Source organism: Amphiura filiformis, chromosome 3 (genome assembly GCF_039555335.1).
Source record: "Amphiura filiformis chromosome 3, Afil_fr2py, whole genome shotgun sequence".
NCBI lineage: Eukaryota > Metazoa > Echinodermata > Ophiuroidea > Amphilepidida > Amphiuridae > Amphiura > Amphiura filiformis.
The window spans coordinates 4,567,252-4,583,830 of record NC_092630.1 but is presented as its reverse complement, the minus strand read 5'-3'; the positions used below and the strand labels follow the sequence as shown (position 1 = coordinate 4,583,830).

Here is a 16,579-nt window from a genome sequence, read left to right as displayed (position 1 = left end):
AATTTCTTTGGATCATGGGAAGAGAAAAAAGCGAACTACGCTAAGTGTAGTCTCGCGGCCAGACTGTATGTGGCTATCACGAGGATCGACGAGTGTCAGACCGACGCAAACTGGCTGTGTAGAAGACTACGCTAAGTGCTGAGGAGACGGTCCGGCGTATATAATTAAAACAATTCCTTGAATATTTCAGTTGGTGAAATAGCTCAATTGGCTAGCGCGCCGTTCTTTTACCCGAGAGGTACCCGGTTCAAAACCCGGTATCGGAAGGTTTTTTTCCTCTCCATTTTTAACCCAAACTTTTTATATTCATTTGAAATGTACATATTGCAAGGGGAAATATATTTTGTTTCCTTTTTTTCTGAAACGGTACGAAAAAAACAAAAAAACAAAAAAAACAAATATTTTCCGTTCAATACGGGCCGGCATTGCAGCATGTCAGCATTCGTCATCTGAACGGGAATTGTTGTTGTTGCATGCCTACCCAGAATGCAATTCACGATACAAGGTATTGGATTGCAAATTTGGCTATTTATTCACATTTACGCTGAAAATGCTCTCGTTTTTCACAAAGCAGCATAAAGGGGAGATATTTGATATTATTATGTAATTTTAAAGACAATCCATATCCAAAACCAATAGGGTTACCCCCTTTAAGTGCTACAGGAGAGCACTAGGAGAGCATATTTACTGACTGTATATATGTGGTTATTATTGTTACACCAAAGGTAGGCGAGCAATAAAAAGCTCTCCTCAGCTTTATTTGAGGGGAGTGATGGGGAGCAATCGCTCTAGCTCTCCTCAAACGGCAAAACCTGGTACGCTAGCGTGTGCGCCTGTGCGTGCGTAACATGGAAGTGAATCCAACCATGCCAACGCACTCATAATTGGTTAGGATTGTATCCAAGGCTGTGCGTTGGCGTTGTAGTTTGAAATACACGATCGCGGTTGGATCGTGTACAGCTGTTGAAAGCTGTGTTCATTCAATTGAAATTCCTAGTATAAATCAACAAAGATTGAAAATTGAGATTTTACCATTTTGTTAACATTAGGTTGTGAGATTCAACGAAAATTAAAAATTGCTTTTGTGCATTAAAGCTAATAAAAAAGTTCTTTGAATTTAGGGTGATGGTGAAACTGAAAGCACATTTCATTAAATTCAAGGAAACAGCAGAGTGCTATGCAATATAACAGTGATCTCCTGGCTGCATTTTTCCAGTTAAAGAGTCCTTTGTTCCTATGCAAATGCATGATGCACTTACTTTAGATCTTCATTAGTGTGTGTTTAATGTAGAGTGGCAAGTTTTCCATATCCCAGAGACTAAAAAAAATCACAGAAAATCGCGGAGAGCGTCATTTTGCTGCTATAAATAAATAAGATACAACTGCAAAATGTGAAGAAAAAAAAACCTTTTAAAATTAACATTTCGGGGAAGATTTTTGTGACTGATGTCGTGTACAAACGTATCTGTTTTTCACCTGTTCCCTTGAAAAAAATTTCATCACAGATAACACAGAATTTGCTGTTTAGGAAATGGAAATAAACTTGTCATTTTAGTGTAATGTGATTGATGATACTGTCATGAATCTTCACTATCTTTTTAGCTTCAGGAGTGTGAGAGTTCAGCCAAAATTGATGTGTTTTCTTTTCTTTTCACCCCATATTTGGCATTTTTACACTGATTTTTATGCTGTTTGTCAGCTCTTTTTAGTAATTTTTCTCTTTTTTGTCTGAGGCCTCTGACACTCCTGTAGCTTTTATGTGAGTATGAATGCTCGTTTATTTAATTGGCTGATGTAGAGTCAAACAAAGTCAATATGCATAAAGCCAAGTGGCTTTTCAAAAATCATGAAATTTTGATAAAATTGCTGCAAAGATGTTAATTCTCTATTTTTGTTTTTTATGGGGGGAATCTGGGGTACAATTCTCCGACTGGGGACATTTGTCCCCCATGCCCCAAGGCTGCAGCATATTTTTAACACTGACATTGATTATGGTAAGCATGGGGAAAATGCACTATTTTTTAGAGTAAAATGTGCCTGCCAGTTTTTGAAAATGCGCTAATACCAAAATGAATGATTTTCTCCCTAAAAAGTTCAAATATATGCAATATTCTTAAAAAATGACTGTTTTTCTTCTATATTTTCTTGCAACTTTTTGCGACAGCCTATTTTCTATACTTGTTTTAACATGGATTGCATTGCAGATCATTATGGATTCTTTCGAGCCCCGGCGACGCCATCGTGTTGTGCCCTTGAGTAAGGTACTTTATCTCGATTACTCCTCTCCACCCAGGTGTATAAATGGGTACCGGCATTCTTTAATGCTGGGAAGGTAACAGACTCGCTGTGGAGGAGGTGTAGCGATCCCCCTACAGCAACATTACATGGAGGAGTCTGGCCTAATCGCCAATGAAAGAGAGATGGGCACTCCGTTCACTGTTTATATACAGGTTCGCCTCCTTTACCTTTACCTTATGGATTCTTTGATTTTAGTGAAAACTTCAGGTTTTTGGAAAATCAGTACTTGAAAAAATGCGAAATTTTCAGGGTTTTTTGCGCATCGCACATTTTCCCTGTCCTTAGATTATGACGATCCAAGTGATAGTCAGGATGCCAAATTATTTGCTTGTGGCTATGGAGATACAGCCAAAAGAATCACTCAATTTCGTTGCATTTTCCTGCTTTCTGCAATGTTAATCAGAGATGCCAGTTTTCCCAATTTATTTGGATTTACAAATTTTTATAAATTAAAAAAAAAAATCAAACACATGTAAGCACATACACAACATTATTAAAATGATTTTTAAAAAATGCTGTTTGTAAAGGTAGGAACATTTTTAAAACTTTGCCTCCCCCCAGTCAGAAAAAAAATCTTCTTTAACCTTGATCCCAAGCTCCTCCCCAATCAGAATAAATATCATTGAAGAATGACAATGTTTTAGACAAATCCCGCTCCCTCTTTCCTGGAAAAAAAAAACTGGTTAGGATTTTCATAAAAATGACAAATAAATTTAGTCATTTAAAAGTGCTGTACATTGACCAACTACACATGTTAGAGCCAAATTACCATTTATGATAAACGAAACAGGTGTTTGGTGTGCCACGCATGCAGTATACATAGTTATTAATGAGCATACTTGATCAGGCCTAGTCATTACCAATCCATTTGGTAAATCCGTAATATATGAGACATGATATGCTCCAGTCAGGTTGAAGACAGTCTAATTACGAAATTGAGATCCAGGGGAAAATTGAATACCTGAGTGGAAGAAGGGCCCAACTCCATCAAAACTGTTTTTGAGATATTAAGAAAAAACTTAATATTTGGAAAAGTTTTATCGACGGAACGTTTTCATCTTAAGGGGACCTTTAATACATGAACATACAATAATACATACATTCGAAATTATATTTGATGTTTCCATGTCAGCGGTACAGGTCTTAATACGAGTTGGAGTTGGGCCCTTCTTCCACTAATATACTGCAAGTGCCAGTTCTGTGTTATAAATAGCTACAGAAATTACGTAATCACCATTAATTGCACAAGTACAACTCATGTAATATGTTAGCAAGAAAATTTATTGTAGTGAAAAGCAGATTTCATGGATGAACAAAATTCCTCTTTAACCCTATATTTGTGGAAGAAGGACCCAACTCCATGGAGTTGGGCCTTTCTTCCATGAAAACCATGATTAAGTGTACATGAAAGACTATTAAGAGTGGATTTTGGCTTATCTTTCACACACAAGGAAGATCAGTCTGCTGGCAATAAAATGCTGGGTCTAACTCATTTTTGTAAAAAATTGGAGTTGGGCCCTTCTTCCACTCAGGTATTCAATTGAGAGCGAAAAGAAATAAAACTCTGTGAGAAAATTTGGTTGATCCTTTATGTAATAATTAGGGGTGTCATTTGCGGGTAATTTTGTGCTCGGGTACCCGGCGCATTTTTCGGGGGTAACCGGGTACCCGAAATTGCAACAAAAAAAATCTTTTTGCAAGAAGGCTTGAAAGGGACAGCATTTTATGTTTACGTATGTTATAAAGAATTTGATTTTCCAAATATATCTGGTCACCTTCCTTTAAAGAAGATGATAGAGGTTGGGTGTTGAACTGAATGCTGTGAGATAATAATATCACTGATCTTTCCCATCTGACTCATTAGCTCAGTTGGTAGAGCATCGGTTTTATAGTGATCCAACGGTTCCAGGTTCAAATCCTGGGTGACCAGTGCATTTTTCACTGTCTGTCATTTATGTATGTGCAGACTTAAAAATCATTTCTCATTATTGCAGGGACTGCCTTTTGAGGAGCTCATTCGGAAAATTGTAAAAATCAGCAAAATTCAGTTTTTGAACCTTTGTTACTGGAATAGGTGTGGTGATAAAGCATGCTGGTGGCTAATCGGCACACAGTGTATGAACATAGGCGTAGATCCGGGGATGGGGGATAAATCCCCCAATATTTTGCCGGGGATGGTCCATACAATCACCCCCCTCAATGTTGACTCCTGTATATGTGGGTTTCTGACCAAATTAACCTCATATTTGGCCAGTTTAGCCCCCAAAGCCCTTTTTTTTTTCCAAAATGGCAAAAAATGTTGTGCGCTTTTCGCGCATTTGTATCATAAACTTATTCTGTCGCCAAAAGGTGCTGGATTCACTATATTTCAAGAAATTTTTTCCAACCCCCCCCCCCCCCAATGTCAAAAAGAAATCTATGCCACTGTGTATGAAAGACAAAATAATTATAAGACATTTTACATGAAACTGTAATATACCAACGTATAGATACTATTTCTGGAAGTCAAAAGAAGTTTTCAATTCATTATCAAATTCTGAAGAGCACCATCGTACGTCATGACCTGTAATTTTAATATATATAATAAATTACTGTGTTTTGTACTTTTGCATAAAATAATTACCGTAATTCAAAATTTCAAAATTAGATAAAGACCCTATGTTAACAAGTAACAATTAAAGGAGTATTTCGTGATCCTAGCATCCTCTTTTTATGACATTTTTCAGTACATATCCACGAAAAAAGCCTATTCCCAAAATTTCAGTTGATTCCGATTTTGCGTTTGCGAGTTATGCATGATTATGTGTATTACACTGCTCCATAGACAATGCGTTGTAATTTCGTTCTGGTGCACCAGAACGAAATTCAAATTTCACGATATCTTTGCAAAACGAATTAATCTGCAAGAAATATTTTGTACATAAACATTATGTAGCCAGAGGTTTCCAGTGATATAAAAATCTCAACTTTTTTTGAGAAAAGTGGGGGATGAGGCTGTGGATCACGAAATGCCCCTTTAACTTGTTTGTCAGGTAGATTGCATGTGAGCTTGGTAACTGGTTGATTCACATCTAAATATATTTTTAATTCCACCCCCTAAAAAATACCATTTGTTCTCCACTGATACAACTCTATTTTTGATACGCCCTAGAAGGAGAAGCAGGACTCGACTGCCATCTTGAAACAGTCATGGAGCAAAAAATTTTGTGACATGGATGATGGGCGCAGTTAAGAGGCGCACTTGATGTGACCTGCACATGATACAAAGACGCCTTCAGATGAAACGCAAAATTGTTTTTCGTCTCTGCGTATTGTCGGCAAGGACCCGAATACACCCAATTCTCCCCCCAGCTGACGTTGCTTTTGTACATGGCGTTATAGGGAGTCCTGGTTCTCCTTCTCCTTTCCTGTGGATACGCCCAGGGCATAATTTAGTGTTGGCCATTTGTATAGCAAAACAGATATTGATGAAAATTTGTATAGCTGTTGTATTCTTTTGTATGCAAATGAAAATACAGTTGCATAGCATTTTGCCAAGATTGAGTAGTAAGGCCAAGAAAAAAAAATTGTTTGCTTGCCCTCAATTGAATTTTAACAATTGGGTCGGTCGGTCGGGATTTCTTTTTTTTTAATTACTAACAAACTCTACTGTTTGTAATTAATTAAGGCTCAAAATATGAAAAATCAGACAATTTTGGTGTCAAAATGAATCAACTAACATTACAAAACAACTAAAATGTTGAACAAAAACTCTAAAATACATTTTTTTTACATCTTCAGAATACAAAAATTTGAAAAGAAACTTTTTCAGGAATTTTCAAAATTAGGGTCGGTATTCTTTTGTACAGTAAATAGAAAAAAAAACCTTTTTTTTGATTTCCAAAATTAGGGTCGGTCGGTTGAGGGCAAGCAAACATCTTCTTTTTTTTTTGGCCTAAACTGCTATACGATACGAACAAAATCATGCCCTGGATACGCCCCATTTGTTTTGCTCATACAAAATGTTATTAATTAGCTTACCTAATTGTGTTTTGTTCATATAATTAGGCGTATATTTTTCATTGACTCAACTAATTATTTCATTCATATAATTATAGTCTTCATTGATGTACCTAATTGTTTTGATCACTATACTTTTCATTGACCTTATAAATTGTTTTGTTCATATATTTTTCATTAACATATACATTAGGTAGTGTCTGCTTTAACACATATGAACAAACCTTAATTTGACTTTAATCATCGGTTATGTCAGCAAAGATAATGAGCCACCCACGGGAGCCACCTGTTTTACTTTACTGTAAAAGTGCACTTTGCGAAATTGTAGTTTTATTTTTTTGCAATTTACAAATTTTGAACTACTTGTTCTTAAATTTGTGCATTTGTGTGTACATAGACCTAGGCATAAAAGTGCATTCACTCATTTTATTTTCACGGCATGGTGTTAGCTAGCCACCCGTACCCCCGTTATTTTGGACGGGCAGTTCACTCCTGGGATAGGCAAAATATATGCTAAATTCTAAAAATTGTTCTGTGCAGTAAAAACAAGACGAGACTTAAAAGATCAAGGCAAAAGCAATAGCTATTTGAACTGACTGGACCCCTAGAAGGGACAGAGAGGTCAGGTTTATGTTTTCAGGGTCAAATTTTGACAGGCAGTTTTTGTGAAAATGACGGGCACTTGTGAAATCCTAGCTAAGACTGTGTTTCACGGTAGCTATGTAGAGTGTAAAAAAGCGTGAAAATTCAACCAAAATATTAAAAAATGAGAAAACGGTTTCTTGAGTCGATCATGCTTTTTACGATGAACATAATTGCTTACCTGTACATGTAGATGCTGTATTTATTGACTTATCGTGTACCTAAATCGTCATTTTACCGAGAAAATTAATATTGAAATAAATTATGCCTTAAATTACATAAATCCATAGCCTCTTGAGAAGTTTGAGCAAAATCCACTCTTAACTTGAAATTTAAATCGGGGGAAAGAACTTGAAAAGACTCACATTTTGTCAGCTAAAACGGAGCCATTTGACCACTGGGTTTTTGGGAAATCGGTGCTTTCGTGGCAGGGTTCGGTTTTTGCCGGCAAAAACCTGTTTTTGCCGGCAAAGTGGCAAAAACCTGGCAAAAACTGGCAAAAACTGGCAAAAACTCACACATAGTCACTCAAATATTAAAAAGTGACACAGAAAGCTCATAAACAGTAACACACACATCTTTCAACGAATCATTCAACATATTTTTTGTCTCATCAAGTCCTTAAAATGAAAAAGTTTTGAATTTGATACATGCCACATTTCGATTAAATGCACTTGAGCAATGAAAACGCATGCCTTTAATTTCTTAATATATAGCTTATAATTACAAAATCTGGCCTTGTTACACTCGGCAACTTATTTTTGTAACTTAATAATTTGTTTTGAGATGAAAAAATTGAACTATAAATCACTTTTTTAGTTTTTGCCATTTTTGCCGGCAAAAACTGGCAAAAACTGTTTTTGCCAAGTGGTTAAAACCACGGTTAAAACCGCGGTTTTTTCCACCTGCGGCAAAAACCTGCGAACCCTGTTTCGTGGTGCTTCCATAGGATGCGCAGCGCATGCAGAAAAGCGTCGCATATGCGTAGCGTATCTGTGCGTTAACTCCACTGGTACAACAAAGATTTTCTTTCCTTTTAAATTGAAAACACAAGTGAAAGAGTGAAATAAAATCCATAAAATAGTGCAGTTGGCGTTTACAAATCTGGATTTTCTTTCCTAATTTATAAAAAAAACACAACAAAATACGTCCTAGAGTACACAGCCGCGTTAAGGTCATATTGGGGCCATATGGATTTGAACTGGAATAGCCCAATTAATCTCTAAATTAGACACATCTTATGTTTGTTTGTTGCTGGGGTAACAATCATTTTGATTTAGCCTGTACTAGGTAGTCTTTTCCCCAATCTTTCTTTAAATGTCTTGATGTTTATGTGTTATTGATATTTCAGAGTTAGTGAATTATATGTTGACAATCCTGGAGAAATAGAAAGACTTCAAGTAAGACTAAATATTTCATTGCCTAGATTATCATGCCAAGGTAAGAATTTTTACCCTAATTGTTAAAAAAAAAAATTTAGGAAAAAGGAATTGGATAGCAACTTTGTACAGTATTTTTGTGGAACATGAGAGCAGATCAGACATATCAAATTGAATTTGTATTATTTCCAAATTTCAAACAATAAAAATTATTTGATATCAGAAGGACATTCCTCATATTTAGAATGCTATTTAGTGTGTCTGATGTCCTCTCATGTCCCACAAAAAATTCCGTGCAAAGGTGGGTGACAGAGCCCTTATTACAAAATGCATGATAAATATGCTTTGTTTTGGGGAAATAATGTGTCTGCATTTTGAGATTGTGCTGGAAAATATAAGGATTTCTACCGCAAAAACTTGATAGTTAGCATATGTGCTTACTATTGAGCGCTTTTAAAACATGCAAACATGAAGAGTCCCATTGACAAAAGTGTAAAGGGTTTTGAGCAAATCATCGATGCACATAGTTATATACGAACAAGTAACCTGCAAATACCGTATTGGTCCGTTTTTTATGTGAAAATTTTTCATAATTGGGGGTGGGATTATACTCAATTTCAACAAAAAAAAAAAAAAAAAAAAAAAATTTTTTTTTTTTTAAGTTTATTTTTTTCTGGTTTGGAGTGTCCCTGGACCTAGACCTAGATGCTAGATCACTCATGGATGACCTAAAAAATAATTTAAAAAATTTCAAGATATTTTGTATTTTAATATGAAAATTGATACTTTGTTTTCATGTCATACTTTATTAATGATTTCAAAATGCATTCAAATTCAATGCATTTTGAAATCATTAATAGAGTATGACATGAATACAAATTATCAATTTTCATATTAAAAATACAAAATATCTTGACATTTTTTTTTTTTTTTTTTTAGGTCAACCATGAATGATCCTAGCATCTAGGTCTAGGTCCAGGGACACTTTTACAATTTCTAAAATTTTTCGAAAAATGGGGGGTGGGATTATACTCGAACGTGGGACTATACTCGGACGAATACGGTATGTGTCAACCCCATTAGCTCAGTTGGTAAAGCGCCTGACTTTGGTACAATTTCATGTTTTCAAAAGTGCTCAATAGTAAGCACATGCTAACTATCATCAAGTTTTTACGATTTTTACATTGTGATATCAGTATCACTATGAAAAATAGAAAACCAACAGTTGCACACACGTACATGCAAATACTTCTTTCAGATAGCAGCATATCGTCATAAGGGAGCATCTGAGGCACCTTCTCCTTCAAAAATTTTGTTAGTAGTAAGAGAAAATCCCCTCAGGCTAAGTGCCCTCCCTCCGGGGGCACTCAACACAAAATGACCATACGGGTATGCTCCCTCGAAAGACCCCCTTTTTGGATTTCGCAGTCTCGAAAGACCCCTATATTTGACCAAAATAGAGCTCCGAAAGGCCCTTGATTTTGATCATTTCAGCTCTGAAAAGGTTTTTCCAGGCGATTTTCAACCAGAAAGCCAAGAAAGACCCTTGATTTGGACTGTTGGCAAATCCAAAAGTCCCCATTTTACTTGTTCGTAGCTCCAAAAGATCCCCATTTATCGGTACGCCGTCAGCTCTCAAAGACCCACCACCTCAAAATTCCGGGGGAGCATACCCACCAAAATTTTCGATGTGCCCCCTCCCCCCGGGCCTCCCTCCCCCACATTACAATGTAAGATGCCTCATGATACGCCTCTGAATGACAGAGAAATTGGAAATTGGGATCCCAAAAATGCAAGGGGGGGCAAAGAATTGTTGGTGGGCAGAGAGGGGGGGCAAGCTCAACCGTAAACAAGATCATTGGGTAAATGCAAATTGGTACCCACCGGGCAACTGAAGTGTATAATCAGCTACATGGCAAATCCCTATTTCCTCTGTACACTTAACAGCAGTTTGTCACTGATCATTAGCAGTTGTTCAATTCCAAGGGGACCTTGACAGACCCTCTCTGCCATTACAAAATCCCTGAGTTCTTCCCTCGCGCTCTGTGCTTGAAGGCTGCTTCACTTGAGCGCTTTGCGCACAACCCTCAAGGAACCAGTTCTAACTGCTCACCCTACATGTATAATAAGGACATGATACCATAAACCATTCCATACATGACATGGACATGCAGCTTAAAGCACATGTACCCTTAGGGGCTGTGCAATAATTATGAGCCCCCCTGGGTAAAATTTCCAAACGGCTCGCCAAAAATCGCTTCCCCCCCTCGCCCACCAAAAATCGCTTGCCCCCCCCCCTCTCTGCCCACCAACAATTCTTTGCCGCCCCCTTGCATTTTTGAGATCCCAATTTCCAAACCGTAAATGGTCTATATACATGTTGCGAGTGCAGCGAGCAGGAAAATTTGCATATTTAAGCGTTTCCGTACCGTGTTCCTAAGCGTGTTTTATTTAAAAGGCGCCCCATGAATGTGTGCCAAAATCGCTTGCCCCCTCGGCTCGCCAAAAATTTCTTGCCCCCCTCCCCTATCGGCTCGACAAAAATTTCTTTTACCCTCCCCCAGGGCTCATAATTATTGCACAGTCCCGTAATATTCTTCAACAAAACACATCAAACACAAACTTGCAGCTACGATCGAAGGACCATATATTTCCTAAATATTCTTCAATAAAACATTTATACCATTTCACATTATGGACTAAATATTCTTCAATAAAACAAAAACCATTCCACATCAAATATGGACTTGCAGCTTTGTACGTAAAGGATATACCCTAAATATTCTTCAGTAAGACAAACCATTTCACATTACATAGAATTGTAGATTCATACGTAGTGGTAGTGAGAAGAATTTAAAATTCGACTTCAACACTACTTCCCAATTTCGCGTACCAGGAACTTCCTCATCGTCAGCCGATGTTTTCTTGGAAACAGCTAGAGACCAACCTGGTCAGATGACGATCCTATGTGGGACGACCTTGTCAAACCCAGTAAGACCAGAGACAGCAATTTTCCAAGTTCAGTGACGTCACCTGGTGTGACGTCATCTGATCAGGTTGATCTCTAGCCATTCCTAAGAATTGCAGATGCATACGTAGTGATAATAAAATGAGAATAATGTAAAATTATACTTCAACACTACTTCCCTATTTTGCTTACCAGGAACTTCCTCATCACATTCATCAGGCATTGTTTTCTTGGAAACAGCTAAAGAGCAACCTGATTAGAAGACGATCCTGTGTAGGACAGCCTGATCAAACCCAGTATTAAAGACCAGAGACAGCCATTTTCCAACTTCAGTGACGTCACCTGGTGTGACGTCATCTGATCAGGTTGATCTCTAGCCTTTTCCAAGAAATATCAGAGCTATAAAACATTGGCTGATGACGTGAAAGTTCCTCGAAGGTGCTCCTGGTACCAATAAACAAGTAGTATTGAAGTCTAATTTTAAATTATTCTCATTTCACATAACATTTGGACCCTGCTACTATAATTGACCACGTCATTTTTTGTAATTTTGAGAACAAAGTACAAAATATGTATATGTCTCATTATCATTTGTTCTTGTGCAAAGATTGGTGAATAAATAATATGTTTAAATGCATGCTTCTACCATTTTTTGTACTTCGTTCTCAAAATTGCAAAAAATGACTTGCTAATCGTAGCAGGCTGATGACATACTCTAAATATTCTTTAATATAAAACGACGTACTTCCAATTCAATTTTACCGTCATAGTATGTAAAGGGTGTGCTCTTCATTACAAGTATACACAATTAATGCATGCTTCTCATTTTTCTAACATTGGCTCTGATTGGTTCTCGCTACCTAAGAATGTATGAAGCATCAATCGTAAATACCAACCGCGTAATTCTGGTTCTAACATTGGCTCTGATTGGTTCTCGCTATCTAAGAATGTATGAAGCATCAATCGTAAAGTATGCAAAGGCCTATGACTTCGGTATAGTGCACTATTAAAAAAAAAAAAAGGCGCAGTGATTTATAGTGCGCTACGCTGAGGCACAACGCCTAGACGTTGATCCACAAGCCTCAGCACACTTTACAGGTTGTCGCTGACCTCTACGGCCCCACATCATTCCATAAACCATTTAACAACAAATCAGGGACTTTGCTGCTACAAGAGCGCACACCCTAGACATTCCACAAATAACCTTCGCAACCAGGATCAGCTCCCCGAGTTTCGTACGGGTTACAACGAGACAATTAGCAGTAAGTTCCTTGTCCATGGGAATTTCAAGCTAACACCAAGGGTTTTTTTTAGCATACTTTATAGCGTATGCCTTATTGGATTCATCCACTGACCTCTATACATGGATAGCAGGCTCACACATAATAGGATAGTCGCCACTGACTATGGCTTTTTACCCCCGCCAATATGGTCAGTGAGTAGGTCAGTAAGAAGGTCAGTGAGTACAATACCAATCACCTGTTCGTGGTATTGATTCATTTGTACTCCATGCATTTGCATGTCTTCTTGAGGACAATTTGAACGAATTTAATTTTTTTTTTACGCCACCTTCGGAAGAGATTTTTTTTTTTTTTCAATTTTATAGAGTTTGGTGGGGGATATGTTTATACTCATCAGTGAGGTGAATTTTTTTTCCCCCTAACCAATATGGCGGCCATGTGGTTTCACTTTTTCGGTCTCCACCTGCTATCCATGTATAGAGGTCTATTAAAGAGTCACTTAATGTCACACAATAATGCTTGTATGTTTATTTGTTTATTTGTTTGTTTCAGTTGTTGGTCTTGATATACAAGATGATATGGGAAGGCATGAGGTTGGCTATGTAGGCAATACACAGAAAATACCAATTAATAATAATAAAGGATGCCATTTTCAGACAGAATTTAGCATAAACAAGGTAAGTGAATAGCAAAATCATTGTACTAGGTTTTCTTTAACACACAAACAGCATGTATATACATGTACGCATTTCAGTTCAGTTCAGTTTTATTTCATCAAATTCCATCCATTCAATAATTACAATATAAAAAAGCTTTTACAAACATCGTATAATATGGTGAAAATGATGAGGATGCCACTGAACACAGAGCGTGTTGTTGTGGCACCCTTTACAAAAGTTAGTATTAAATAATTATGATAAACAAAATTTTAGAATAATAATAAATACAATAGCAAGACATATGCCTTGTGGGTTAGGTATATTTTAAAACTTATTATCACAAGAGCTAAGCTTTCAATTATAAATCAATGAGTAATGATGGTGAAAATAACAACCAAACCTACACAGTAGGTGTAAAGGGGTTGTAAAATCCCAATATAATATAAAACAGTTCAGGCATGGCATAAGTATTACGGTACAATAATAACAAAAATGTATTTAGCCCGGGTGAAAGCATAAGCACATGATTGCACGTGCACTTGCAACGAGTCTAAATAATGAGCTAAGTTATAACTTACATAGCAGGTAACTACTTTGCGTACCTCTTCAAGTGCGAAATCAAGTGCGTACAAAATCGTAAAAATGTATAAGGTCAAATATTCCATGATTTGATATAGAAATGCCCGATATCTTCATCTGGGAGGTGATGGGGGTCTACATCTGCCTTCTTGTAAGCATTGAAAAATTTTTTAGAAGAAAATGTTTGGTTTCTATCCAATCCCTCCCTTCCCCACCCCACACACACACACTCTATTAAACCCAATCCCTCACACACACACACTCTTTTAAGATTCTTGATTGATTTCCCTGCGAAGAAAAAAATGAGTCAACAATTCAGTGAAATTGAAACTCGCACTGCTAAAATAAGTCTTCCAAAATAAAAATAAAATTACCACCTGGGCAATGTGTTAAGGGTAAAAAAAAAAATATACCCCTTCAGCAAAATGCTTAAAGAAAACCATGGAATAGACAAATTATTACAACTTCCGGTTTATCATTTATGTAAGAGAACACAGAATTTGATATGGATTACAATGAGGAATTATGTGCTTTATTCTGTGTTCTTTTGTTAATCTAAGGGTACACCTAACTTATATGAAGAAATGAAAATTAATTGCCTTGATAGCCTATTATGTGACAACAGTCAGAACTTGGTTTTACAGTGGACTGTAAGAATGTCAATTTGTGGCAAAATGACAATGGTGTATGTTACAAAGAGATAGACCCAAAGGGTACCGACTCAGAACTAGACTGTGCGTTATGCTATGGTGAACCTGCCATATTGGTTTCTCATGAATGGGGACAAAAAATAGTGTACCTTCAGCATTTATCTTGCATCTTCAAGCTTAAGGGGGTACTACACCCCTCGATAAATTTGTGTCTATTTGTGCATTTTTCTCAAAACTAATAACACACTGGTAACAAAAAGTTATGTATATTATAGGGGCAAGGAATCCAATTACTACACTGGAATTTCAGTGACCCAAGACAAGCGGTTTGTTATTTATGATAAGAAATAAGGTACCGCTTGGATGTACCTCATTTCCTATCATATATACTGAACTGCTTGTCTTGAGTCACTGAAATTCCAGTGTAGTAATTGGATTCCTTGCCCCAATAATATACATAACTTTTGTTAACAGTGTGTTATTATTTTTTGAGAAAAATGCAAAAATAGTCACAAATTTACCACAGGGGTGTAGTACCCCCCTTAAAGGGCTGTGACCAGATTAACAGCCTCATCCCTCATTTTATTCATCAAAACTGTTTGGTATCAGAAGAAAGCTTATATTTTCACATTATTCCAGTGAAATTTAACGCCCAAGATATGTTTCGTTTAAATGGTATGAATAAAAAAATGTAGCGATTTGCGGTTACCATGCCAGAAGTGTATGTACATTGTACTATCCTATAGACCACTTGGCATTTGACGTCATTGCCCGGCAGTATGCGTACACATCGTAGTCTGCTAACGGCACATGCATTTTAAATCGCTCGCCACATTTCATATAGTACAGGAAAGCCATTGAACAGTGTAGCGGCTCGTTCGAAAGCATATCGATAGACGAGTCCTCGCCTTTGTTGATAAACAGTGATGGCAAGTGGTCTATAGTAAACCGCTACAGCAATGCATCTCAAAATTTGGAAACATATTGTTGTGATGGTAGGCCTCAGTCTAAGATAGAAAACAGAACATGAACAATCGGACCACGCATCTTTATTAAAGCATTACATGTAGTAGGTTTATGTACGTAGCACTCAATCCCTGTCGTGAACACAGTGCATTACTGGCGCAATGTAAAGTTTCCAGGTACATAGCAAAATAGTACACTAGTATGAATGACACATCAACATGGCGGAGTCGGTACTCTACACTACGGGATTCTCATGAGAGTAGCAGCGCTGCTACTCTCGAGTACCCACGTCGGCCACCAGACCCTTGTGGCCCAGCAGGCCGGCTGCAACTCGCGAATACCTCGTGGCGTAGGTACTTTGAAGGTACTCCGAGTACCGACACTGGTACTCACCTGCCAGGTAATATGCAGCTGAGTACCGACGTGGGTACTCTGGCAAGAAACTGAGGCAAGCGGGTTGCCATTTCTTATTTGTTTTTGTTGCCATATTGATTTATATTGATTAATATGTTCTTGATTTATGTTTCTTATTTGTTTTGGGGCATTTTTAAGCGGATAAGTTAAGTAGGCCTAGGCCTATTAGTAAATGAATAAATAAATAAGTAAGTAAACAACTAACTAAAGGAGTAAGTAAATAAATAAGGCAATAGGTAAACAAATAAATAAGTTATTAAATAAATAATTACCCAACTTGAAGTAAATAAAGAAAGAAAGAAATAAGGAGATTGGTAAACAACTAATCATAAAAATAAGTAAATAATTAGGTAAATAATAACTAAATGAGTAAGTAAATAAACAAGGAAATAAGACAATAACCAAGTAAGTAAATAAGCAACTAAATAAATAAATAAATATCTAAATGAGTAAGTAAATAAATAAGTGAAGATAATAAATAAGTATATAAACAACTAAATAAAAAATAAATAGTGAAATAAGTAAAGAAAAAGTAAATTTATAAGTAGGCCTACATAAATAAATAACTAAATAAATAAATAGGTAATAAATAAATGAGTAATTAACTAAAGCAAATAATGATTTAATGAATAAAAAACATATGAACATGTCAATAAAATACATGATTCCAATCTTTTCTAAACATTTCTGAAAAATAATAAACTTACTAAATAATTAATTAAATAAGATAAAAATTACAAATGAAAACAACCAAGCTGAGCAGCCAGCCAAGCAAACGGCTAAC

General features: G+C 36.6%; 1 protein-coding gene across 2 annotated transcripts in view; it reads left to right on the top strand.

Moving 5' to 3' along the window:
- The window catches only part of LOC140147898 (endoplasmic reticulum-Golgi intermediate compartment protein 1-like), a 35,478-nt gene that overhangs the window by 7,467 nt on the left and 11,432 nt on the right, over positions 1 to 16,579 (top strand). For both annotated transcript variants that reach the window (XM_072169686.1, XM_072169687.1), the window contains exons 4-5: positions 8,291 to 8,379; positions 13,080 to 13,204. In XM_072169686.1, the coding sequence (XP_072025787.1) occupies positions 8,291 to 8,379; positions 13,080 to 13,204 (214 nt within the window). The remainder of the gene's footprint in view (positions 1 to 8,290; positions 8,380 to 13,079; positions 13,205 to 16,579) is intronic.